Source organism: Scardinius erythrophthalmus (assembly GCF_964197995.2).
Source record: "Scardinius erythrophthalmus genome assembly, chromosome: 15".
NCBI classification, from domain to species: domain Eukaryota; kingdom Metazoa; phylum Chordata; class Actinopteri; order Cypriniformes; family Leuciscidae; genus Scardinius; species Scardinius erythrophthalmus.
The window spans coordinates 34,347,238-34,374,806 of record NC_138235.1 but is presented as its reverse complement, the minus strand read 5'-3'; the positions used below and the strand labels follow the sequence as shown (position 1 = coordinate 34,374,806).

General features: G+C 36.4%; 1 protein-coding gene across 3 annotated transcripts in view; it reads right to left on the bottom strand.

Moving 5' to 3' along the window:
• Window positions 1–4,325: 4,325 nt before the first annotated feature.
• The window catches only part of mical1 (microtubule associated monooxygenase, calponin and LIM domain containing 1), a 45,844-nt gene continuing 22,600 nt past the window's right edge, over window positions 4,326–27,569 (bottom strand). Inside the window, exons 13-33 of one of the 3 annotated variants that reach the window (XM_081386468.1) lie at window positions 26,127–26,323; window positions 24,340–24,446; window positions 23,857–23,937; window positions 23,051–23,243; window positions 22,210–22,280; window positions 17,976–18,738; window positions 17,758–17,873; window positions 17,070–17,177; window positions 16,822–16,915; window positions 13,206–13,296; window positions 12,739–12,812; window positions 11,559–11,667; window positions 9,303–9,398; window positions 8,967–9,032; window positions 8,460–8,489; window positions 8,230–8,365; window positions 7,990–8,098; window positions 5,941–6,065; window positions 5,747–5,781; window positions 5,005–5,277; window positions 4,326–4,893 (exon numbers count right to left, since the gene is read on the bottom strand). In XM_081386468.1, the coding sequence (XP_081242594.1) occupies window positions 9,341–9,398; window positions 11,559–11,667; window positions 12,739–12,812; window positions 13,206–13,296; window positions 16,822–16,915; window positions 17,070–17,177; window positions 17,758–17,873; window positions 17,976–18,738; window positions 22,210–22,280; window positions 23,051–23,243; window positions 23,857–23,937; window positions 24,340–24,446; window positions 26,127–26,323 (2,062 nt within the window). In that variant the 3' untranslated portion in view covers window positions 4,326–4,893; window positions 5,005–5,277; window positions 5,747–5,781; ... (4 more) ...; window positions 8,967–9,032; window positions 9,303–9,340. Of the gene's footprint in view, window positions 4,894–5,004; window positions 5,278–5,746; window positions 5,782–5,940; window positions 6,066–7,989; window positions 8,099–8,229; window positions 8,366–8,459; window positions 8,490–8,966; window positions 9,033–9,224; window positions 9,399–9,626; window positions 11,668–12,738; window positions 12,813–13,205; window positions 13,297–16,821; window positions 16,916–17,069; window positions 17,178–17,757; window positions 17,874–17,975; window positions 18,739–22,209; window positions 22,281–23,050; window positions 23,244–23,856; window positions 23,938–24,339; window positions 24,447–26,126; window positions 26,324–27,569 lie in introns of those variants that run through there. The other 2 variants (XM_081386469.1, XM_081386470.1) reach the window with 2 other exon arrangements.

Genomic DNA, 27,569 nt, shown 5'->3' with positions numbered 1-27,569 from the left:
TTAATAACATGCAACATTTTCAAAACACAAACACGGTATTAAAAATAAACAAATTAAATTTTCATAGCATAAATTTGTTCACAAGGGCTACAGTATATTCACACTGCAGTTAAAACTACACTGTAAAAATTATTGTGATTTTAACAGTAAAAGACTGTAAAAATGCTACAGTGAAAAACTGTTAATTGGTTAACAGAAAGTTTCCGTACTATATACGGTAAACAACTGTGATAGATCTAATGGTACATTTAATGTCATTTTACTGTAAAATACCGTTAAATTTACAGTTTTTGGAAATTGACATTCCCACAATTCCCTGCGTGACACTTCACATTTGATGTATTTTTGTTGAAATAACTACGTTTTGTCATAGTTTTCTTAGTTTTTTAGTTATGTACATTAGGGTTTTATGTTACATTTAATGTTGTTTGATTAATGTTTATTGTATTTTTAAAATTTCATGTGTTAGCATGATGGTCTTTAATGTTTGTGTGAATGACCCTGTGCACCTTCTATATATTAATATTAACTTTCTTGTGGAAGAACTACTTGTGATGATCTTTGATTAATCATGTAACTCTCATTACTGATTGTTGGTCTGTCAGTGTAATACTATGGTATAAAACAGATATTAATACTTCAATAGGTCGGTAAATTATCATTATATCATATTACTGAAATCCAATGTTAAATATACATGTTTAAAATGTTAAATTTACATGTAACTCCATAAGTATGTTTACGGTTTGATGTGTTTTTTACAGTATTGTTCTGGTAACCACAGCTGCCAGTTTTTTCCCGTAAAAACAACAGGATTTTTTTTACAGTGTAGCCCTAATCTGATTTTCTACTAAAATCTGTTACTGACATTTTTTTGTGGCCAATTTCAGACACTCACATTAGTTTCAGATATTAAAATCATGATCATAATAAAAACATGGTTACTGCAATTTTACTTATGCAACTCCATAGTTATTTTTCATAAGTTACACTCAAAGGTTATCTACCCTTAAAGGGTGCAAACTTGTTTATATGCTACTAATATGCACCCTTAGGGGTAGAGAAGTGCATCTTTGAGATTACTACCCCAGTGAGAATCTAAAAATACAATTTTATGCATTTTATTTCTTAAAGTGTAAACAAAAACATATTCTAATAATTCACAGTCAAGGCCTATTGAATGTTAAAAAAAAACATGACTTTCAAAAAGTTCAGCTTAATTTAGATATATCGGTATTGGTATCGATATCGGATGGAAAATTAAAATAAGTGATATCACTCATCCCTACCATCGAAAGCGCACTTCAGAATCTCGCCGGAAGTAGAAGGTCATCCGGGTACTTTTTGCCTACTGTTTTTCCAATACTGTATTCATTCATACTAATACTATTACTTTGTTTAAAATCTGCTCCAGTCATTGGAAACCGTCTGTAAGTGTGTTCAGTTCAGTCTTAGAACGTTTCAGCTAGTCGTCAAGCCCCGGCATTAGGGTGAACTAACCCTTTAACTGGGGTTTAATCATTATATGAAAGAAGTAGCCTATCTTGTTTTTTTGTTTTTATGAAGGCTGCATTCATAGGTTTTGGTTAAAGATCTGATGACATTCAGTGTAAAAATGCGCAATACAGAAATTCTCATCAGGAAAAACTCTTTCACAGCAATGTCAATACCAAGTCTAATTATAAATCGAGGTATAACAGTGGAGTATAGGCAAAGCATATGATAATTTTAATTCAAAAGCCACACTTTCTAGTTTGTAGTTCGTTATTCTCATTACATATGGTTTTAACTACTCAAACTAAGTATGGTAATTACAAGTCTTACAAATTACAAAATTACAGCATAAAATCATTTGTGTGCAGAAGCGGAGGAACGGACAAGTCAATTCTGTAGTGTGAACTGGCAAGATTTCTCACGAAGAAAGCATCAGGAGTGAGTATTCACGTCTTTTACACCTGGCATAAACGTGTTTCATATAGTATCTGAATTCTGAGTGAAATATAATTTACTTGCATTCCAATGCATCTTCAGTGGGATATGTACATAATTCCCATACATGATAGCTGATAATGGCGTAAAGGTTTTTAGGAAGTTCAGCTACAGTAGGCTGAATATGAACATGTTAATACTGTGTATATCAAGAAGAAATTTACATAAAATACATTCTCTCTCTCATAATAAGGACATAATGATATTTTTTGCAATGCAATTTCTGTATTACAAAATAACTGATTGGGACCATTCATGCTTTAAGCCAGTTCAGTTGTAATATAATATGATCTTGAGTGCTTCTGTATCATTAGAATAGTTTAATAACTGACATATAAAGTCAGTTCAAATACACACAAACATTTATGGAAATCGATAAGACATTGTTTGAATTGTTCTAGGTTGAATACAACTCAAACACTTGAGTTGCAAAGAAACTGAAGGAATGGGACTCCAACATTGAAGTTCGAAAAGGACTGACTTGGTGGTTTCGCAAGAGAAACGGTTTTACTCAACTCACTTCTAACAAATGTGAATAAAACTGTTTTTCATGTTTACAGTACCTTGAAGGATTAGGATATGAAGGTTATTACCATAAAAGTTTTATTTCTTTCCTGTTTTAATTTTAAATCAACTTGTGCACTTTTTTTTTTATTCTGTATATATTATTTATTATTTTCACTGCTTCACTAAATAAACATATACAGCCTAATTATGGGCCTTCTTGTGTCATTATTAGTTTTCTTTTCAGAAAAAAGTGCCTCAAACTGAATATTTTTGATTTCACTAACCTCAAAAACTTTGGCAAATCCAGTGTTTCATTCTGAAAAGCACTAACTGCCAGTTCGGTTTAAACATCGGATTTGGTTTAGTTTGCGTTCTGGCATTCTGATGGTCCAGATGTCGGTTTCACAGACAAGAATTAAGCCTAGTCCCAGACTAAAATGCATGTCTTAAATGAAAGTAAGTTGCACTGACTTATCTTAAAATATCAGTGCCATTGTTTTTATGAAGATGCAGACAAGGAATCTTTTTTTTCTAAGGCACATTTAAAAAAAATATTTAAATTAACTAAGGCCAGCTCCTGGCTTAATCTAAGCCCTGTCTGTGAATCTGGGCCCCAGGGTGTTAAAAACACCCATGTGCCCTCATGGTAGTTTCTTACAATCAGCCAATCAGATTAGATCTTAACAGTTGGAGTGCGGGCCATGGGCAGTCATTGGGAGTGCCAACTGAGGCTACATTTTACTCCACTTTTAGACATACACTCATGAACTTCCCTAAGTAGTTCCCTTGGGGAAATCCTTGCTGCCCTTTTGAAGTGTGTTCAACTTCATCAAGTTGGCGAGGGAAGTTTATTTAGACAGACCCTCAACCCCTCAATTTTGACAAAGGGACCGAGTCTGCGATTGTGACGTCACAGCAGCAACTTGTTACCCTGGAAATCCAGAGTTCTCACGAGAGCACAAGTTGAGTTTGCTCAGTGAGTTGCTCTGGCGTCGGGTAAATATGCCCTTGCACCAATCACATCGGGTTATCTGATATAGGCGGGCCAGAGGCGAGATGACGACAGCGATGCGACGTCAAAGTCATTAGTAAACATTGCAAGATGGCTCTGGATGAACACCAGTTGTTTGAAACGGCTTTGGCCGCTACAATGAACAAGTTAGACATGGCTTTTTATCTAAAGGAGGAACAGAAGATGGTGCTCGAATCGTTCCTTTGCAAGAAGGGTGTTTTTGCTGTTTTGACGACTGGATACGACAAGAGTCTAATCTACCAGTTAGCTCGGCTGGTAGCTAAGCGTATGCGGCTTTTTGTGATTGGTCGTAGTGTTATCCAATTTTCAAATGTATGCATTTTGAGATTTTCAAATGCATGCTTGGTGCGCCCCTCGAGCTGGACGATTTTCATTAGTCGACGCCAGACCATTAATCTTTCAGATTTAGGTCTGGATTTCCAGGCTAGCAACTTGCAGAGCTCAGACTTAATTTACCTGCATTTATTTTAATTGATCAGGGGCTTATGTTCCATGTTCAATGTTCCATTTAAACATATTTCAAGGGTTTCGCCAGTAGTGGGAATTCATGCAACCTAAGCAATGATGTATCCAAGTGAACGAGCAGAGGGAAGTTAGCAAGGGAGGGGCATAAATGCAGCCTGAGACTCTCAATTGAGAGACATGATGGTGTCTCTGACTTAACTTACAATACGTAGCATAATTGGTGTGTTATTCTGAATTCAGCCCCTCTTTTTAACAAGTAAACTGGTGTGGATGACTGGAAGATAGTCCATAGTTCTGTTTTGTTGAATTTGTTGCTTTGAAAGAAATATTTAAAATGGCACTTTATTTTATTTAAAATAAAAACAGACAATGGCGCTTCAGGTTAAAAAGTTTGCTGGGCCCTTATGGCAACATCTTTACACACAAAGTGGTTTCATAAAGCTCATACCTCATGCCACTAGACTACTTCCTGTTCCACTGAATGTGGATCACTTCCTTTTCATTGAAATCTCAGAAGATGCGTGATAGAACATCTGAGGTCTTTGAATGTGGGTTGTCAGAAAGGCAGAACAACAAAATCTAATTTTCCTTAAAATATTACACCTCTTCTGAACAGGAAACTAAAGTACAAAAACAAGTACAAAAAAATACATCACCCCGGCAGCACTCTAGATTTACAGAATAGTTTTTGAAAACCATCTGAATTTTAGTCATTTCTTTTGCTGCTGTCTAACCTTAGAAACTACCATGGCAGTATCTTTAGCACACAGATGAAGCTCTTCCCCGAGCTGAGCAGGACATCACATGCTCAACCAGAAAGGAAACAGTGCCAATTCCCACCAAACCAGACAGAACCAGTCGGATCAGAACCTCAGTGGGACCACAATGCTCCGGAGAATCTGATAAAGAAGAAAGTGACAGGCATGAAGTCAACAACTGGCATCATCTATTAAGAGACATGTAAGCTGCACAGAGATCGTTGTGGCAGGAAGAGATGTGACATTTTGCACCTTCATGTTGTGGGCAGATCTTTTTCATGTTGAGATGAACGGTTTTATTGCTCACTGGATTGGCGGCTGTGCAGCTGTAGGTCTCCGGATCATTATAATGGAGCTCTAATGGTAAACTCAGGTTAATGCTGAGATCAGGATTGCTGGTCTGGTTCACCATTTCAACCCCTTTATACCAGGAGATGGACACGTCTCGTTCATTTTTTACAGAACAAAGCACAGAACAGAGTTCTTGGTTTGGGTCTTCCATCACCTGTGATTGCATCAATGCACCTGGTAATACATCAGATCATAAGGTTACTCTTGAACATTTTAAAGTTAAGTCAGTTTTTAAGCATTTTTGACTCGTTTTTAAAATCAAACTGTTGCTTCATGAGCCCATGTAGCTGCCAATCAGAGTGGCAATTTTTTGGCGTCTTGTGTGACACAGATTAAGTACAAACGTTAAATTGTCAATCATTGGGTTGCAATGTATTCTTTAATTGCTTGTTCTGTAGCTGTAAAGGTGATGCATACAAACATCTTGCCAGTTAGAAAAAAAATATGTACGGAAATTGGGATGCACACTTATTATCACTGAATGGGGGAATGAGCTTCTGAACTCTACCAAAAAGTGCCTCACAATTCTCTGTACTGTTGCTGTTTGAACGTGCATTTTTTCATTTTTTTAATTGCACAACTTCTAATGTTACTGTCGCTACTAAGCTTGTAAGTCACTACTGGGTAAGAGAAAAAGACTTACTTTGTGCTTGGTTTATACTCATTAGTGAGCCAATCCTGATGGCAGGGAGGGAGGGAGGGAGAGAGAGAGAGAGATAGAGGGAGAGGGAGAGGGAGAGGGAGAGGGAGAGGGAGAGGGAGAGGGAGAGGAGAGAGAGAGAATCATTATAAATCGTTATCACAAAAATAATTGTATTGGCTGCAACTAAATCTTACCATAAACATCAACTTTGAACATCTTCCAGAACATTAATTCAGTAATGGCGACTTCATAAGATCCAGATTCACTGGTGCTGATGTTCCAGATAGTCAGTGATCCAGTTTCTCTGTCCAGCTGCAGTCTGTTGATGAGTTTCGGTTCATAATGAGTGAAAACTGCTCCTTGAAACAGCTGTGCTATACGGGTAGTTTGGTTGCCACTGTCAAACAGCCACATCACTTCAGCATCTCTCGGTAGACGAGTAACTCCTGTTTGCAGAGTGACTTTTCCATTTATCACAATCTTTAGCTCATCCCTATTACCATTCACTAGATCTAAAACAAAAATTATTTACATAAAAAGATAGAAAAATAACACACAACTAAAAACAAACAGACATCAACGACAATTAGACGAGCTGGTACAACACCTGGAACATCTGTGTTATCAACCATGCAGTATTCAGTTTTAAATAACTATTAAGCTATCATACAACTATCAAGTATGTTAGACATTTCACGGGAAATTTAGTTAGCATGACAGAACCAGGGTTTCAGATTGACAGCATGCAGACTAACCAATGACCACAACCACTAAAACAGTAGTCTGCTTGAAAACAAACAGAAAACAACGTCAGCTTTTAAATAGCTTACCTTTCATGCAGATGAAAAACACAGTGTAAGCCCACATGCTGGAGAATGTTTTAAGAAGGATCATATCAGATATTATAGTAAGTTTGCGTGTTCTCTCCGTCATGCACCTGGAGCTCAACTCAGGGTGAGCATTTAGTGAAGATCGTCTGTGCCTCAACTACTTTTATCAGGAAATGACACTGACCATGAAATCAGGTATACAAGATGGCACTAGATGGCATCAAAAGAGGCTTTAAATAAAAACTAATAATTAATAAATCACAATCATTGTTCTTTGTAGCCTCAGGACAGGGGTAGGTTGAGTCGTCTGAAGGGACAAATTTAACCATCTGAAACCGTTCTAAATTCCATTATGTGTGATGCTAATGGGGGATTATCCATGATGGGTTGTCATCATACAGTATACAGAACAAAAATGAGCATACAGTATAGAATAAATATAAGCAAGAGTTGGTTGTTAGTCACCAGCAGCACAGCAGCAACAGAAAACCGTCCTAATACTATACGATAGTGTTACCATCAATCCTCTGACACCTTTTTTCTATGGTCAAATGTAATATCCTTAAAGCAATTTTACATAACTCTAAATCAAAGCTGATTATTGCAGACAAACCTCTACTGTGCTTCGGCTGGACAGTAAAAAGCAGCTCTAATCTAAAGCCATAATCTGACAGTGATGTCACTGGAAAGCGTTCATGACCAATGATGTCTTATGTAACTCAGATTGTGTTTGGTGAAATGAAAGGTGTCCGAGAGTAATAGAGGAAGAGAGAAAGTAACAGGACACATGACAATGATAAAGTAACCAATAACAGGATAAAAAGGGAGAGAAAAAGAATAAAATCTTGGTAAAAAGATCTGTCATCATTTACGGTCATATATCGCTCCAAACCAGTGTGACTTTCTTTCTTATGTGGAAAACAAAAGAAGATATTAGCCAGGATTTATGTTCTTTTCCATACAACAAAAGCTTACCAGAAGAAAAGGAGATAATAACAGTTGTCCATTCGACTTTAACTATATTTGCAAGTCATATGATGGCTTATTTTGTGATTAATGCATTCTAAATGTTTTATAAATGTGTATAATTGTAATACATTATCACCTGGTTTCACTGACATCTATAATAATTTTACCATTTTATGATTTTTTTTTTCTCATTGTATTTGCATTGCCATCATCAATTATAATAGTTATATGCTAAAAACAAATATGAACTATTGAGGGAGAAAAAACCCCAACTCATTGTTAAATGCTAGCTTGTGAACAAATGGACTATTTTATAAATAAAAACGTCTCTCTCTCTCTCTCTGTCCCTCTCAAATCAAATTGATTCTCTAGAGGAGGAACGGCAAATGTAATTTAAAAAGTATCAGTGATTAAAAAGGTCATGATTGAGGAACAGGCACATACTCATCAAATCAAATGAGCATCTGTTGTGCTTCAGTAGAGCTCTCGATGGAGGAGTGCACAGATGGCTCTGCACTGATGTATGATGGCATTGCATTAGAGGTTTCTGCATCTGCAGAGAAGAAGCGTGCATCTGACCTAAGCATAATTCAGTATGTTTACAACACCCACATCAACCTCTATGACCCATCCATGTGGAACTCGTCAAATTGATCCTAAGCAAATTGAGGAGTTTGGATTAACCTGCAGTGTGTGCAGCTCTGGGACCAGTGTCCTGATCCAGTTACCATCAAATATCTGAAGTCAACTGATCCTAGATCTGCTGCAAAGGTGGTTGGTCTTTCGGTGAGAATGCCATTTTTTAGGTCCTGAAAGTGTCCTGCATGCAAGAAGATATCTTAAATTTACTGCAATTAGAGAGTCCGACTTGTGACCACACACACACACACAATTCAATTATATCATTTACTAACCTTCATGTTATTCCAGTGACTTTCTATCATCTGTGGAACACAAAATAATTTGAAGAAACTATTTTCTATACCATAAAACTAGGACTGGGGCTGCCAAGCTTAAAAAAATGACATTTAAGCACCATAAACATAATCCATACAACTCAAGCACTATATTCCACATATTCTGAGTCTTTATTTTTTTATCTTAATGTGAGAAATAAAAATATTTTTTGCGTTGTTTATAAATGAGTATAAATAATTAATAAATACACAAATGAGTTTAAATAATATATTGATAAAATATAAATAAATGATAAAATAACATAGGAAATAATATAAAAATAATAATAATACACAGAACATTAATTATACAAAATAAATAAACAGGCCTAGTTAAATATTTACTGTAGAAAAAGGGAATTTTGTGATTAACATGTATACTGACTTCATAAACAGTACTATATAATACAATATATTGTGTACTCAGTACTCACATCAGTAATCTAGATAGAACCTAAATCAAACCTTGTCATGATCCTTGTGCATCCTTGTAAAACTGATGAAGGAGGCCCTCTAGTGGTGATGGTGGACCTTTAAAAAAACGCAACAACACCAACAAGTTCAGAGCAAAAAAAGCAATGAGAGAAAATGTCATTTTATGTGACAGGAATGTGGTTACTCCATTTCTGCAAAGATTTCATAAGGACTTATTAACAGACAAAGGATATGCGGAGAACAGCATACTACCATCCTACCCTAACTATTTCTGCAGTATAGTATAGTATAGTGTAAGTATGTCAAGGTCATGTTTCAAACATGATAAATGTAAGTACATACGGTTTCAAATACATTTTAAAATACCTGTCGAATAACACGTCCGTGCCAAAGCAGCCATGACGTCAATGCTCAAAATCGGTTTCTGAAGTACAGGAAGAAATCAAGGCCGTTTTCACAGCACTGAAACCCCACCGAGAGGAAAAACATAAAAGTGCTAGATGTTTTATTAGCATATTAAGTGAATTACTGTCCCCATAGAAAAGAAACCACTGCTGTGTATGTGAACATGTTTAAAGAAAAGAAATACAGGGAACAAAAGCAAACAGCAAGAATTACACCACTGTTCCCAACACACTACCATAAATTTCTTCTCTGACAAGAATTAATGGCACTAATTATTCTCAGAGCCTCAAAAAATGAAAACCAATTTATCAAACACATAAATGTTCCAAGTAATAATTCTCCGTGGGAATTTCATACAGCAAAGGAACAAACAGACTTGTTAAATTTCACTCAACTTCCTTTGTGCCTCCCTAAAATGAATTCATGAACGAGTATGACATACCGTGTAAACACATCGCAAATATACATAAGTAGAAATATATAAATGGAAACCGGGCCAGGCAGATGTTCCCCTGAGAGTCAAAACCATGATCATGCAGAAAATATCAAATCAGTGAATAATTATAATAATAATAATAATGTGTGAAGAGAAATACAATCACTTACAAGAAAAACAAAACAAAACGATACACTGCACAAAAGCCCATTGTGATATTGAATCTCTTAATGTTGCAAAGCCATAATATATTCATAATAATACAATGCGAGTGCTGTTTAAGACATGATATTGGCATCAAGTTCTGCCAAATACAACAGCATTAATGTGTAAATACCTTTTATATAATCTCTTGATATTTAGAACATACATGACCTTGATAGACTTTTATAAAAGTGCGAGATGCAATATAATTGCACATGTGTGCTCATACATCTGACCCAGCAAATTCTATAGTCCGTGTATTTGAGTTTGTATCGTGACCGCCGTTGGTCTCGGGAAAGGCCATGTCCGGGCTGTGAAGTTTCACAACATTTGGCACAGTCTTCAGAGTTTATATATCTGTTAGAAAGCACATTTATTTTGGAGCAAGACCATAGTGACTGTGCGCACAGATGTGTTTAACTCTTTGGTTTTCAAGAGCAGAGTTTTTGTCGAGTCATTGGGTTTCTTTAAAATACGCAATATCAGTGAATCAATAGAGACAGTTCACACAAAAGTAAATATTCTGGCATCATTTCTTCACCCTCATGTCTTTTCTTTTTTTCGTCGAGCACACGAGAGATGTGGGTGCAGGATGTTCACACAGCTGTAAAGGCCTAAAACAATGATGAAAAGCACCATACTGTTGTCTAAATGAGTCGCTTTTCAGTGGAAACATACTGAAACAAAAGTCGTTGTTTACTGAAAATCCTCTCCACTGTAACGCTAAAATCTCACATGTAATGTGAAGATATGCATATTCAAATTTTGAGCACTGAAAAACTGGTTACGAGGCACATGAGAAGCATTAATGTTTGGCAACAATGACATTGAACATTCAAAATCTGAAAGCTGAAATTTAACGACTGTCTTTCTCTTAAAAACGTAATAAAACTGGATTTAAAGGGAAAGCTCACCTAAAAATGAAAATTCTGTCATCATTTACTCCCTCTTATCGTTCCAAACACGTAAGACTTTCGTTCATCCTTGAAACACAAACGAAGCTCGTCGAAATCTGAAAGCTTTCTGTCCCTCCATTGACCGCTACACGACTACCACTTTGACACTTCATAAAATGATCGTAAAACTAATCCATATGAATTAAACGGTTGAGTCCAAATTTCTCAAAAGAGACATGAATTCATATGGATTAGTTTTACGAGCTCTTTATGAACTTTTCGACGAGCTCAAAGTGGTAGTTGCGTAGCTGTCAATGGAGGGACAGAAAGCTCTCGGATTTCATCAAAAAGATCTTTATTTGTGTTCAGATAATGAACGAATGTCTTAGGGGTTTGGAACTAAATAATGGTGAGTAATTAATGACAGAATTTTCATTTTTGGGTGAGCTAACCCTTTAAGTACCATTTCATTTCATTGTATGGAAAATAGAAGATTGTGCAAAAAAATGTCTTTTGTTTTCCACAGAAGGCAGAAAGTCATAGGTTTAGAACAGCATGAGGGTGAGTAAATGATGAACTTAATGGTGAACTACTCCCTTACGGTGTTGTGGCATGTGTTTTAGTCCCAGATCAGACCTGGGCTGCCTACAGAACTACAGTTCGTCATTGACTTCCTTCAACCTCTTCTCCTCCAGGAAGGCCACCAGTGAATCCCTCATGTCCACCACGTCCAGCATCTCCTGCAGGATCCGCTCCTCCTGTGCTCGCTGCTCAGGGGTCTTCTCAGTTTCTACACGCACAACAACATAACAACATCTTAATGCATGTGTGCATGCATTTACATAAATAAAAACAAATCAAGGCCTGTTCACACCAAGAACGAGAACTATAACTATTAGTGACCGCACCAGTGGACAATATCAATATCTGATTAATCAAAACGCACGCTGCAGTTTTGTCGTCTGCCGCTTTAAATGCTCTTTAAAGCTGGATGGATTCTGATTGGCTGTCAATGTTTTTATCAGTCATCAGCTGGAAAAAAAATTCTGATTCCAACGATATTGTTCCTCTGTGCCGTTATCGTTGAAGTTGAGGTGTGGAGTCTGCTATTCTTTTATTTTTAAATAGATTTTTAGAACTATATCTTTATTGTTATAGTTATCGTCCTTGGTGTAAATAGGCCTTTAGAATTAAGAATTTAAAACCAAATTAATACTAAATTAGAAATGTCAGTATTTCAATAATAATAATAATAATAATAATAATAATAATATTCATTCAAATGATTGAAATATATTGCATAATTTAATACAATAAACTCTATTTAAAAATATTTTTAATACATTAAGCTTTTATGACTTAAAAATAATTGACAGGTGGACTGTTTGTAATTCATTCCACAGGACTATTAAAGTGACTATTATATAAAGAGAATATAATGACAAGTAACACTGTATTTCAATATGAACAATAATTTAATTTTAATTTATTATTAAATTATTTAAATTAATTAGAATTATTTAATATTAAATAATTAAATACAATATAACATTTTTGTCTTGCATTTGCTTTGCATTGGAGCATGTGCACTAACAGCAAGATTATAATAATAATAATAATATATATTTTTTTTATTATTACACATTAAGCTTTTGTAATTTCATATTAACTGACAGATGGACTTTTTGTAATTAAATCCAAACTCATTTGTCAGAAGAACACATGACTATTTAAATGAGTATTACATAAAGAGAATATAATGTTTATATAATTACATGTACAGAACATGGTATATTAGCGACCATTTACAAACTGAAATAGAATCAAACTAATTTGAACAGAATTATCTTTAATTTCCCACCATCCATTTCCATGTATCGCCGTAGCTCCATCTCTAACATGCTCTGTTTGTCTTCCAGCTCCAGCTGTCGAGACCTTTGAAACACAAAACCAGAATCACACAAATATACGATGCTGCTGTTAGCACAGCCTGTAATTTAGTTTCTAACTCAGAGCCAATCCATGATAAATACATGCAAAGCGGTGGGTTAAATAAATGAGGCCACTCTGAGCATTCATCTTAAGCATTAGTGCTCAAAGACATGCAGAAGAGAGGTTTCCAAGGGCAACGAGACTGAGCTGGCTTTCAGAGAGGTTTTCCTTTACACATGCAAAAATAAATGATGCACTTTGAGCAATAACTGCTATTGAGCTCCTTAAATGTGCATTGCATTAATGCTGATGTTACCACTTGGTTAAACAACCAATATGTTTATCAATTCAACCCAACTTGTGCCTATTTTTGAGTGTAACAGTGATCAGACTTACGCCACCATGAGATCAGACTCCTCTGAGAGTAGATTGTTCTTCTCCTGGACCAGATCAATCCACTGGTCAATCGTTTCAGGGTCACCTGACACTAAAACACACATACACAGGAGGTTACGACACCTACAAGATCTCCTTTATCCTCAGTCTTCGCCACACTATGTCACCCATTTGCTTCTCTAAATCAGCTTACAGTGCATCCTGAGATGCTTTTAAAACAGTATTGAAGGAGTTATATGCAGGGCACAAAAAGTTCGAAGTAATATAATTTAAATAAATGTATATGCAAAAAAAATAATTTCAAGCATTTTATCATTTGCATAATGAGAAACATAAATTAAAGCTTCAAGTTACGTATTTGCATATAAGCATCTGATAAAAAAAAAATATATTCACGTTCAATGAAACTCTTATACGTTAATAAAACATCTGCTGAATTGTCCTAAAGTTAGACAGTAGTGCTGGGTTGATCTCTCAATTTTAATCCATACTCATTTTGATGAGCCGATATAGATTCTTAAATCCAAAGAATCAATATTTTAGTCTATGCTCTTTTCAGATGATGCATGAACAAAATTTGGTTTAGTTTAGGGTCCAATTCTCACTATTAACTAGTTACTTATTTGCATGCATATTACTAGGATATTGGCTGTTTATTAGTACTTATAAAGCTCATATTAATGCCTTATTCTGCATGAAGATATTTTACATTCCTTATAGTGATGTTACGTTCGTGAACGAATCGTTCTTTTTGAACGAATCTTTTAGGTGAACGAATCGTTCTCGTTCACATAATCCATTGACTCATATTTCTCGTTCACTGAAATTCCTCCCTCCACCGCCGCGCGGCGCTATTGCAGCGCATGCGCAGCTCAGTGAACCGGGTAGCTCTGTGTTTTCAACCTGTCAAGAATGACTAAACCTCAAGCCAATAGCGTTCGATTATGAGATGTGACGGAGCATGTGATTTGTTGGATGTAGTGAACGAATACGCCCTTCACTGACTGTGACCGAGTTGCTTTTGTTTTGAGTCTGAACGAGAGAGAGATCTTCTCGTGAACGAACTGGTACATGTCGTTCGTGAACGAAAAGAACCAGTTGTTTGAACGATAATGGTGGCGAACCGATAGAGCTGGGTTTGTGTAGTCAGCATATTTGCATCAAAGAAGGAAATTTACACTTTACCATTGTAATGAAAACAGTTTAATAACGCAAGCATGGTTAAATATAACAAAGACAAATTAACATTGTCATTTTGTACTTGACGGTTTACTTGATTTAAATTTACACTTCTCTTTACCTGCTTTTCTTTTCTTTTGTTTGTGTGTTTTAGACTTAGTTTTGTGGTATTTTGCACTTTGAAAAATTTACTTTACTACTTGTGTTCATTTTGTATGATCAAAAATTAATTAATTACGTTTTATTCATGTCATATGCACTTCTCTAAAAACTAAAACAAACCAAAAATATGTTAGGTCTCATTTGCGTAACGTCAGCAAATAACATTTCAGTTAGGGCTGTGAAGGGGCATGTAATTGGTTGGATCTAATGAACGAATACGCCCGTCACTGACCGAGATTGCTCTGTTTCGAGTCTGAACGAGAGAGAGATCTCGTTCGTGAACGAATTGATCAAACTGGTACTTTCGTTCGTGAATGAGAGTACTGGGTTGATCGGTCATGTGATTCAATCTCATTCAAAGCGCAGTTATAGGTGTGCGTGTGCGTATAATTGTTTATCATATTTAACATACATAACATAACTCAACGTTTAATATAATCCCAGATTTATGAATGTGTATGTCTGACCAAACAATTAAAATGTTAATTATGCAAGAAAACCTTGGTTTGGTCATCTGAACCTCTTATTTAGACTTATTTTATTAATTTAGTAAATAAGGCACACATTTTAACAAAGCCAAATCATTTTTTTTAACAAGTAAATACGTTCGTTAAAACATATAATAAAATACACTCTTTTTTGCCACCTGCTGCAGTATTTATGAAGAAATTGTCACTGAACGAATCAGTGAACGAGTCTGAACGAATCATTTTGGTGAACGAACTGAAAATGAACGAGTCTCTGGAAAGAATCAAAATTTCCACCACTAATTCCTTAATCCTACCTTACACCTAAATTTAACAACTACCTTACTAACTACCGGTATTAATAAAAAGTAATTAGGAGATTATTGAGTCAAAAGTCATAGTTAATAGTTAGTGAGAATTGGACCCTTTTCTAAAACGTGAACCAAAATTTCACTGAACATTTTTTGTAGAGCCAATAATTCACAATGATTTTTTATATGAAACAAAGTCTTAGTTTTCAAATTCTGTCAATTTTATAACAAACAACTTCACGTAACGTTACATTTGCCTCAAAAAAGCCATTCAATTACCATAACTCAACAGTTAGCTAGAAAAATGAAGAGAGGATCATTTTGTTAAATATATATTCACTATATTACAGATTCATTTTCGGTTCGGTTTTCGGTACGCATTACAAACCGAACGGTTTGTTGGACCATTTTTCCTGCCGACCAAAATGACGCTATTTCAAATGTAGGCGCGTGGCAAGCGCGCTCAATGTAAGGGACGCTGGCGCGACCACAACATTGCCCAACATCAAATGACAAACGTAATTAAAGTGGAACGAAACTGCGCTACTCCTTATTTTGTGCGTCATCAGTTTGGACCAATGCATCTTGATCAAGCGACTCTGTTACTACACAGCGTTAATAGAGATCCAGTACAGAACGCATTTGAATTCGCCACTGATGTAATAACATCGCTTTGAGGTCTAGTGAGAAGCATTCACATTTCTCTGTTATTAACGAATCAAACAGCGCTGACGTGGAAACCAGGAAGAAACAAACATTGTGCTTTCGAGTAACGTCGGTTTTATTTCGAACTTATTAATAAAACTGCTGCCCTCAAATGCTAATCTGAAATAAAATAAACCTTTGTTTATTACTACTACAATATTACATTTCATTTTTTTATAAGGAGCTGTATTTGTTTTATATGCTCCTAAGAAGAGTCAAGTATAGCTCCATCACTACTCAAAGTAAAATACTTTATGATGTTAGTTTTAATTACAAAAATTAAAATCAAGGAAATTTCTCTGGCATTACTTTATTTTTGCTGTATCGAAAACGTACCGAACAGTGACACCAGTGTATCGTATCGAACCGTGAATTTTGTGAAGCGTTACACCCCTATTAAAGAGTTAATATTATTGTCCAAATGTTATCATTATAAAAACTGCCTTATGTGCAATGTAAATGCTCGAATACAAATCAGTTGTTAATTGTACCAACTGAAAAGTTTACAACATTAGTTTTTCCTTCATAAAAATGGACTGTACTGTATCTGAAATACATATCCAAATGAAGTGATATTGAATCGAAATGCCCGGCTGTATTACACAGTAAATGTAACTCTTATTGTAACTCTGAAAACAAAATAATCTTGGTACGTCTTGGTGACGTGCAAGTGTGGGGTTAACAAGTTCACTGGGTTTCAGTGAGAGTTTTAGCGCACACACATTCTGACTGCTGTATAATGTGACGAAGTGAAATCATTAGTGGTGCATGTAGATGGATGAGATGTCATACCAGCCTCTCCTCTCAAAACTCTCTCCAGCTCCACTCCTTTCTCTTCCAAGTCTTTAAAGGTCACTTCTATCTCATCCAGCCGTCTCTGAATCGTCTGTGTAGGTGTCAGAACCAGAACAGTATCAGACCAAATGAGAATGAAATTCAGATCACTCTATTTTTCATCTCAGTATTTTTCTGTGGCATGTGTTTTTTGTTTTTAACCATTATGGGAAACAATCTGCACAGTATAGATTGATCTTGCTCACCTGAGCTTTGTGGAAGCGCTGGATTTCGCTCATTTTAGCTTTCCGCTCCAGAGTTTTCATCCTCTTTAGGTCCCGTTTCTCTGACTCGGTAATCTCATAATCGCCCCCCTGAACACATACAACACAAACCTACAGTCAACAATTTCTTGGGAGAATTGAATCAGTCTACCAGAAAACATGATCTCATGATCATGATTCAGTGCTTTTCTGCCAAAATAAAAGCTTAATTATATGAAAATGAAGAAATTAAGACATAAATATTAGTAATTTTACAGCTGTACAGTATAATTTTTTTGTATTTATTATATGATCTTTTATCAAATACTCTGTTTTTATTTTACAATGAAATATTACAATAATAATACTTATTTTTTTAAATATTTGTAATTATTAATAATTATTAGTTTTATAGTCATGTTAATATAGAATACTTATTTTTTTAAACTTAAATTTTATAATAATTATTATTATTATAGTCATGTTAATATAATCACACATTTTTTGGCCAAATTGTGCAGCTTCACAAACAAGCTAGTTGCAAATCACAAAACAAAACAAAATTGTATAATCCTACCTGTTTGTAAATTATGTTTATAAAATCTGGTTGGTATGGATGGAAATTTGGTCTTCTGACTAAATAAGTTATGGACTAGGTCTCAGAATGAAACTAATTTAAACATATTCCCACCTTGCAATCCAAAAAATGATCTTCTTCTTGAAGATCCTCTTCGTCCTCTTCTTCGTCATCGTCCACACCTTCTTCATTATCATCTTCTGATACATAATGGTCTGGTTGAGTTTGTTCTGATAAGGGAATTCATACCAAAATCAAGTTTGATTTCATATCAAAATCAAGTTTAACCTAAAGCCTTTTAGAAAGAAGTACAAAAATATTGGGCTTCCAACCTGAAGGTCCGACTCGATGGACGCTGAAGCGCTGCTGTAGCCGTGGTGAAGACAGATTCCACGGGGAAAACTTGGAGCGCGTCTTTCCGTGCTGCGATTGGATGGTGGGCGGAGGTTCGCTCCTCCTTCTCACGCAGCGACGGTTAAGCTGGTTCTGCAAGCTCTTCCGTGTAGCGATGCCTCCGCTCCAGTATCCCTCCTCCTCGACTCCTTCATGCTGCTTGGAGGAAGAGGAGGTGGAGGCTGCAGAAGACGAGGCGGGCGTCTCAGAGTCTGAATCCTGGCTGAGAAGGTCAGCCTTTTCCTCTTCGCTCAGCTGAAGTTTGCGCAGGGACGGTTTGGGTTTGGAGCCAGGCGTTTCCTCAGGTTCCTCTGGGATATTTGAGGGTTCTGGCACCACGTTATGGACAGTGCGAGGTTTTGGGAGCGGAGGGTTCGGCGAAGCTCTTGAACTTCGCGGGGCCGGCACTGGAACTGACGGGCTGCTGTTATTTTGTTGGCTCTCAATGCCTGTGCTCTCTGGATTGAGCTCTGAGGGTTTGTGTGGTTCATGAGATTCCTTAACGTCAGGTGACAGATAGTCATCTTGCTCTGTGGGAGTAGGGCACTCATTCGATTCTTCGAAGTCAGGGTCAACAGATATCTTATATGAGCCCTTACGCTTTACAGAGACATGTGGAGGAGGCGATACCATCTCTACAGTTTCACCATTTTGTGTCTTTTCCTTATCATTCTCTTCATTATGACTGTTCTCAACATGATTCTAGAAAACAGAAAAACATGACATTATTGTTGGCCTGAGATATATTCTGTGTTCGTGAACACAAATGTTAGCTTGTTCAATTCATGTAGACTACCATCCATCCATCCATCCATCCATCCATCCCTACTACTTTTTGAAAGAAGCCTCTTCTGCTCACCAATGCTGCATTTATTTAATCAAAAATACAGTAAAAACAGTAATGTTGTGAAATATTATTACAATTTAAAATAACTGTTTTCTATTTTAATATATTGTAAAATGTAATGTATTCCTGTGAGCTGAATTTTCAGCATCATTACTCCAGTCTTCAGTGTCACATGATCCTTCAGAAATCATTCTAATATGATGATTTGCTGCTCAAGAAACACTTTGTATAATGAATGTTGAAAACAGCTGCGCTGCGCTTCATATTTTTTAATCAGTGTCTTCTTCTATGGTTAATTTTAGATTTCAGGTCAAGAATGGTCATGGTTGAGCATATTGAAGAGCATCTATCAAAAACAACAACGTGATCAGTGTAGTACGATTCTGAAAGAATCAAACACATCCAGCTAACTGTGGGAGTTGAATCCGTTCAGTTACTGACTAGGTCATATGGCATGTAAAAAATTAACATTAGGAGTTTTGTTAATATTTTAAACTGTATCAGATCAACCGCTAAAAAGACTAAAGGCTAATAAGAATTGGAAAGTCATTAAAGGGGTGGTTTACTGCCTTTTGTCTTTGCTTGATTGTGTTTATGGGCTGCAATATAACATGTCTTCGTGTTTCGTTTGTTAAAAAACGCCTTATTTTTCATAAATTTCACCTTTATTGTAAGCCGGTTCCTCCTCTGTCATTTGAACGACCGGTTGACTTCCTGAGTCTATGAAACCACTCCCTCAGAAACAGGCAATAGGCTCAGATTGGTTAGTTCGGCCGGTGTGTTGTAATTGGCTGCGTCCGGAATCTTCACGCCCATTACCTTTACGGGCGACAGTTACATGTGCTCGGACCCGGTCAAATGTAATGGTGTCAATATTGCCTCAGTTTGAGCCAGAATCAGACCCAGAGAGCGGTGATGAAGAGAGTCAAGCAGAATCTCCGCAAACACGGCTCTTACTAAACGTTTCTGAATGGTAATTTTTTTAATTATTATTATTTTCTCAAAGTATTTCCACACGCTGTTACTTGAAAATGCTACTGCTGTTTGTTAGCTTTTGAGATACGCTTTCCCCCTGATTAAACATTTAATATAACTGAATACATGACTGAGTAATACCGTTTTTTAAAGAAATTGTTTTATTGATAGAATGAACAACCGTTTAACTATTCACAAAACTTACCGGTAGTTTACTCAGTTTGTCGTTTTCTTTAGGTGTACATATGATAACAGCAGCTGAAGTTTGCCGTTGCGATAATTTTTTTAAGTTTGTACACGTTTCTTATACACACAAAATAACATCGAACTAACTAGCTACTTTAACCAAACAGCTTTGGCATTGGTTTGTGTTCTTGATCAAATCAAAAAATTACGTCATAAAGTATACATGGAAAATACGTTTACAAAATTTGTACATATACAAATTCGGGTCCAAAATGTTTATACGCATCTAAAGCCAGCGCTGGCATTTTTTTACATCCTTGATAAAACTAAAATGTACGTCTTAAATTATACAGGCTAATACATTTAAAATGATTAAATCTTACTTGCAGGTTGTGGCCTCTGGTTTTAAAGCTGTAACTGCTTCATGTTGGAGTAATAGTTTCTTGTTGAATCCGACATTGAACTCGTGTAGATTCTGGAAGCTGTCTTCCGTAAAATGCGCAGCACAGAGAGCTAAACTACGATTGTAATTGTCAGGAACATAATCAAACTTAAATTTTAACCATTGTTGACGAACTACAGCGTCTGTAGGAAGCCTGAACACAGAAGACCTGACAGCTACAGCTCTCCACTATAACTCCTCCTCTTCGACAGCAGAACATGTTCCGGAGGGAGGGTTGATGTAAATGTATGGGTTAGTTACGTATAAAACCCGGGAAGTATCTCGTTGTAGTCCCATTCGAGTCGTTTTTGTAGGCATTAAACTTCCTGATTTTTAAAAGACAATATCTCTGCTTACGTTGAACTTTCAGCGCAGCAACTTTGCAGATACTGTTCATGCACCAACAGCAACATTACACAGTATTTAAAATGAAAAAAGTGAAATAGCAATCAACCACCCCTTTAAAAAGTCTGTGTAAACATACCTTTTGTAAGTGTCGTTTTAAATTTACTTGGTAACTATTACATCATTTGCAAATGAAACTAAATTTCTTTTTTTCCAAATATGTATTACTTTACAAATACTAAAATAATCGATTTGTTCATGAAACTGTTTCAGAATCAGTCAGAGGAATGTGTTAAACTGTCCAATCCCTATAGCTAAACAGCCAACATGAATAATAAGCAAACTACCTAAATAATAACATTTTAAGATAACTTCACCTCATTGAATACTGAAGTTTGTTACCATCACAGTCAAGGTACAGTCACATAAGCAAAACTTCACAGGCAAAAATGTCCATTGTCTATGGTCAATAGTGCAATGATATATGAAGCACAACTCACACAGAAGTTGAACCCGGTGCAAAATTCCTGATCACAGGTTCCTATTGGAATTACTCTTATTTTGACGAAAATTCCCCAACTAACACTAAATGGGACCTAAATACAAGGATGCATGTTACACATGTTGGCTAAGCACTCTCATCTTCATTTGGGTACTTGTATTATGATTGTTTAAAATAAGTAGTAGTGTCATCAGATTAGGTAACTGTTAGTTACCTAACAGTTACCTAATAAGTTGCCAACACAACAGTGACTGCAAAAAAATATCATCAGCTCACAGAAAACTGCATCAGCTCTGAGGAGTCTTATGACCAACCACTAGGAATCCAATACCACAAGCACAGCTTTACACAGAATTTCTCTTCACACACACACACACACACACACACACACACACACACACACACACACACACACACACACACACACACACACACACACGGTAAAACACTATTTTACTCGAGAGCAAGAGAGGAAAGGAATGTTTTCCCTGACGCAGCAGCTGACCCACATTAGATCTCGTCATAACAAAATGGCTGAATATATCTCAGTGAAGAAAAGACCATCGGTCTATCAAGACCATAAAAAAAAAAAAAACTACCCACAACCACAGAAAGCACTCTAGCAACTCCACAGTCACATAGAGTTTTCCCATAGTATTCCTATGGTATCATGTCCAAATAAATCATATTTCATATATATTTCTCTGTACATGAACTACAGAACAATGACTTGCTAATGAAAGTTATTACGCTACCCACACTGTCAGTGCAATATCGACACTAAAAATAATTAACGTTCCCAGTATCCTCACACAAGAGATCCGACAGTAAATAGGAGGCAATCAAGCGTCTCATTAGCTCTGATGTGATTCATACCTGTGAGCCTCTGTGACCTTCATCACCTTCCTCTTCCTCAGCCACTGAGTGCTGCTCACAGTAGAATCTCCCTGAAGACAAATCAAATTCAACAACATGCTCAGGAGCAGCTGTAAATATGAAGGGCTGTAACATGGATGCATGCACATGCAGTTTTCTCAAACGAGCAGTGAATTATTGAACAAGCCCCACTTTTCTTGTTGGGAAAGCAGGATCATGTAAGAATCATGGACCACAGGTGAAACTGGAGGTTGACTGTAATTTACATGTGTCGTAATAGCCATAATCTAATAAGACAGTGTTCCACACTGTACGAGTTATGAATAGCTTTAAAAGGTTATGTAATATTTTATTTAACATCAAGATGTTTCAGTCCTTATGACAGCAGATGAGAAACAAGTGCATGATAAATAATAAAATAACATTTATTACGTAATGTAAAAAAACGAAAAATAATGCTGAAATATTTATTATTTTCAGAACTTAGTTAGGCCTACATTGTACCTACTATTAGCCCTTGATCTACGAAACTAAACTAAAAGAAAACTTCCCCATGACACGTGGGAAAATAATATGTATATATCGCGGCCACGAATTAACAAATCATTCCCACGACTTGCTAATATGTCAGCACGTTTTACTAATTCATGCCCTCGTTTGAAGTAAATCGTGGACACAATATAATTATTCCGCCCTCGTTTTACTAAATCGTGCGCATGATTTAACAATTAGTTACCTTGATTTAGTTAAATGAAATGAGTACAACAAATAAATAAAAAAAAAATATATATATATATAAAAAATAAAATAAAATATGAAGCTTTGGTTCTTTTGGGCTTACCCGTGTCGGAGTGGAAAGTGTATCCGCCCTGCCGCAGGGTGGAGCCGCAGTGATAACAGCTGAAACAACTGCGATGGAAGAACTTGCCCTCGGCGCTTCCTCTCTCCAGCACGTACAGATGCTTCTTGCAGAAATAACAGAGCTCACTGCCACACGTCTCTGATGAGGACATCGGTTCCACAGGCGCCGCACACTGGACATGAACAACGGTTTAAGATACTGCACTGATAATGAATATACAGCAACGAATTAAAAGACGTGACAAATGGAACCAAAGTTGTGTGTGTGAGTGTACAAATACTTAATTTATTTCATTCAAATTTCATTTAAATCGAATCAAATACTAAATTATCTATAAATAATGCACAAAAGATGTAATAAACACTCCATATTTTAACAATTTTAACAAAAAGCTCTCTACTGTTTACTACTGGGGTTTCAAGTTTTAAATACAATTATTTCATATAAGTAGATATATATGTCTATTAAATAATATTTTAATATTTTTAAATTAAAATTCAAAATTAAATTTAATAAAAAAAGGAATTCACTACAGTGGACACTTTTGGCCACAATCCTATTTAATTTTTGATCCTGACCTGAGCTAATTTATATAGCTTATATAGCTGATATGTAATCAAGCCACCCATATTGTATCTACAGTTCTATCTATAATTTGTTGCATTTACAGCCAAAAACCACAGAAATAACAAGAGAATATCTGTCTTCACTCCAAGCAGGTGTTTAACGCGTCACAATAACACTTTAGTCACCATTTAAATGAAGAACTATATTTCAACCCTTACTTTTTCCTCTTTCACATCCTTCTCCTCCTCTTTCTCCTTCATCTTTTGCTTTCTTGATCCTTTCTCCGATGCCAGTCGGTCCTGAGAGACACGGGTCAGATGATCTCATTTATAGCTCAGGTTACGTAATGTGGCGACAGCAGATCGACAGAAATAAACAATGATTTCACCGTTATCATGCACTGCAAACGGACAGCAAGCAAACACTAGCATCCCCCTTTCTCTTGTCCTTTTATTATTCGCTTTCTCTTGTGTAACTTCCTCAATGTGGCCGCAGCATGGGAGTATTTGGCTGTGGCAACAGCTGTGTGTAATGGGGGCGTTTAGTGTTTTCCTAATGTTGTGGTTCATTACGACAGAGACTGCACATGATTTCATGCTCTATTTAACCCAATACACCAAAGATGACCTTTGACAGGCGCCACTGCTACACTGTAAACAAAATGGGGGTTTGTTTTACATAACACGCAGGTGTTTGCGTACCCTGCGTCTCTGGAGGGAGTTGCGCTTGAGCGTGTTGATGAAGGAGACGGCCAGACGGGCTCTGGACAGCGAGAGGGTATTGTTGGGGGAGAGGCTGTTGCAGCGTTCTGAGGAAGACAAGAAGAATGGAAATAGTGAGAAGAAAATAAATGGAAACATATGTCAAGTAATTGTCTCCCAGAAATAGTTTCACATTTATATTTGTAGATTTGTTTACATGTTTACTCACGCAATGCTAAAAGTAAAGTAAAATGCATTCATTAAGTTTTGAGGCAAAGAAAGAAATATATAACATTTTTATGTAAAGTAAAAATGCTTATAAAGCCATAAAAACAGATTCCAGATAATAAACAAAAAAAACAACTGAATCTGTCCCATAACATGATCTATTATTTAAGCTTTTCATATTGCAGCAAAACCCTAAGAGTATTGTACTTTAATTGTAGTCCTACAACTCATAACATATAAAAATATAGAAATAAATAAATAATACATTTAAATTAAATAATACAAACATTTTTAATACAAATAATAAAAAATAATAAAATTAAACGTACAAAAATCAACACTGAAAACACTGTGAAAAATGTACATTAAATATGCTATGATATCATAAAATTAATTTTAAACATCAAACATATTCCACACAAACACACACGAGTGAACAAGAAAAGCATAATTTAGAATCTTTTAAATGCAATATATTATTTCATAATCCAGAACAACCTTACATAAACTGTGCATTTTAGATGCAATTTAGATGCAATTGATCAAATCATTTCAGCAATACATAAAAATGGAAGCAAACTGAAAAAAAAAAAAAATAACCATTACGTTAACAAAAAACAAAACCGAATGAAATATCCTCCTACCCTTTAAACCGCAACAAATACGAGTCGTCACATTCAATATGCGCTTTGCAGTGGCGTGTTAGAGATGAGCTGTATTGGATCCCACCCCCTTCCCCAGAATACACACATCCAGAGCCTGCGTGAGTGACAGCTCAACCTGGAGAACATCTGTGTGAGATCCCCTCCCAAACACAGCATCCAACAACTAAACGCTGAATCCAGCTCCCTAAAGCCCCTCTAACGGCTGTGATTCCTCTTCTACAGATGGCGTTTCAAAATCCGTCTCATAAAGCGGTGCGTGTGGAGGCTGGAATCAGATCCACTCCCACCGAATCCCCCGTAAGCAGCTGATTTCTCCCCAGCTGAGTGCATTTGCTGCTGCAGCCGCTGCTGTCAGACTACAGACTACAGCAGAAAACTGCCTGTTCACAGCAGTGCATGCTGGGAAGGGATCTTAAAGAGACAGTAGCGCTGCTATTATAAGAGTTTGCCTCTATAGTCCATACAGATCATGTATTGAAATCTCTGTTACGGTCTGTGGTTTAGTCTGTGTCTTATGCTTGTTGTTTTGTTGTTCCTCCCTTGTTTACTTTGGCGTCGTTCTATCTATATAGGTGCGCGCATGCTCTCTTTCTGTTAGGCTGACGCACATGTTCATCATTTGAAAGGTAGCTGATTGAAATCGGCAGATAAAAGACACCAATTTGGAGGAGAAAGGGGAGAGATGAAAGACTTACGGGCCAGCCAGCACAGCAGCCTCTTTATGTTTTATGTTATTTGTGTTTTGTTATGCTTTGCGTTTCATATTTCTCTTTGTTAGTTGTTGTCCGCTCTTTTAAATAGTGTCCGCATTGTTGAAGGCAACAAATTGTTTTATTATATATTTCGGACAACCATTATAAGTGCCTTTCATAATTATGAATGGCCCATCATTACCTGCTGGTGTGTCTTTCTCGGTGAGAGCGCTGCGTAACTGTGTGAGGTAGACCACCATTGAGAGCTGGTCGATTTTTCTGCAAGTGGTCATATCAGCAGCATGCATGATGGGAGCGATGCCAAACACTTTCTCCGCGATGTCAAAGGCCAGCTTATTGTTCGCAGTGATGTTATATTCATCAAGACGAGACATGTCACTGAAAGAGAGGACAGCATGCATATTATTTGTATGCACTTATTGTGTACATTGTGTATCAAAAGTTTGGGGTCGGTAAGATTATTTAATATTTTTGAAAGAAGTCTCAAATGCTCACCAAGGCAATTTTAAAAAACTGTTTAAAATAACTGCTTTCTATGTTAATATATTTTAAAGTTTAATTTGTTCCTGTGATCAAAGCTGAATTTACATCATTGCTCCAGTCTTCAGTGTCACATGATCCTTCAGAAATCATTCTGGGGTGCGTTTCCCGAAAGCATCGTTGGCCAATATGGTCGCAAGTTCATCGCAATGTCCATTGAACTCTATTGGTAACGACGGAACTTGCGACCATAGTTGGCCAACGATGCTTTCGGGAAACGCACCCCTGATTTGCTGCTCAAGAAACATTTCTTATTATTATCAATGATGAAAACAGTTGTGCTGCTTATATATATATTTGGAAACCGTGAGATATTTTTCCAGAATTATTTTAATTAATAGAAAATTCGAAAATTTATTTGAAAAAAAAAAAAAATATATATATATATATATATAGTGAGGAAAATAAGTATTTGAAAACCCTGCTATTTTGCAAGTTCTCCCACTTGGAAATCATGGAGGGGTCTGAAATTCTCATCGTAGGTGCATGTCCACTGTGAGAGACATAATCTTAAAAAAAAAATCCAGAAATCACAATATATGATTTTTTAACTATTTATATGTATGATACAGCTGCAAATAAGTATTTGAACACCTGTCAAACAGCTAGAATTCTGACCCTTAAAGACCTGTTAGTCTGCCTTTAAAATGTCCACCTCCACTCCATTTATTATCCTAAATTAGATGCACCTGTTTGAGGTCGTTAGCTGCATAAAGACACCTGTCCACCCCATACAATCAGTAAGAATCCAACTACTAACATGGCCAAGACCAAAGAGCTGTCCAAAGACACTAGAGACAAAATTGTACACCTCCACAAGGCTGGAAAGGGCTACGGGGAAATTGCCAAGCAGCTTGGTGAAAAAAGGTCCACTGTTGGAGCAATCATTAGAAAATGGAAGAAGCTAAACATGACTGTCAATCTCCCTCGGACTGGGGCTCCATGCAAGATCTCACCTCGTGGGGTCTCAATGATCCTAAGAAAGGTGAGAAATCAGCCCAGAACTACACGGGAGGAGCTGGTCAATGACCTGAAAAGAACTGGGACCACCGTTTCCAAGGTTACTGTTGGTAATACACTAAGA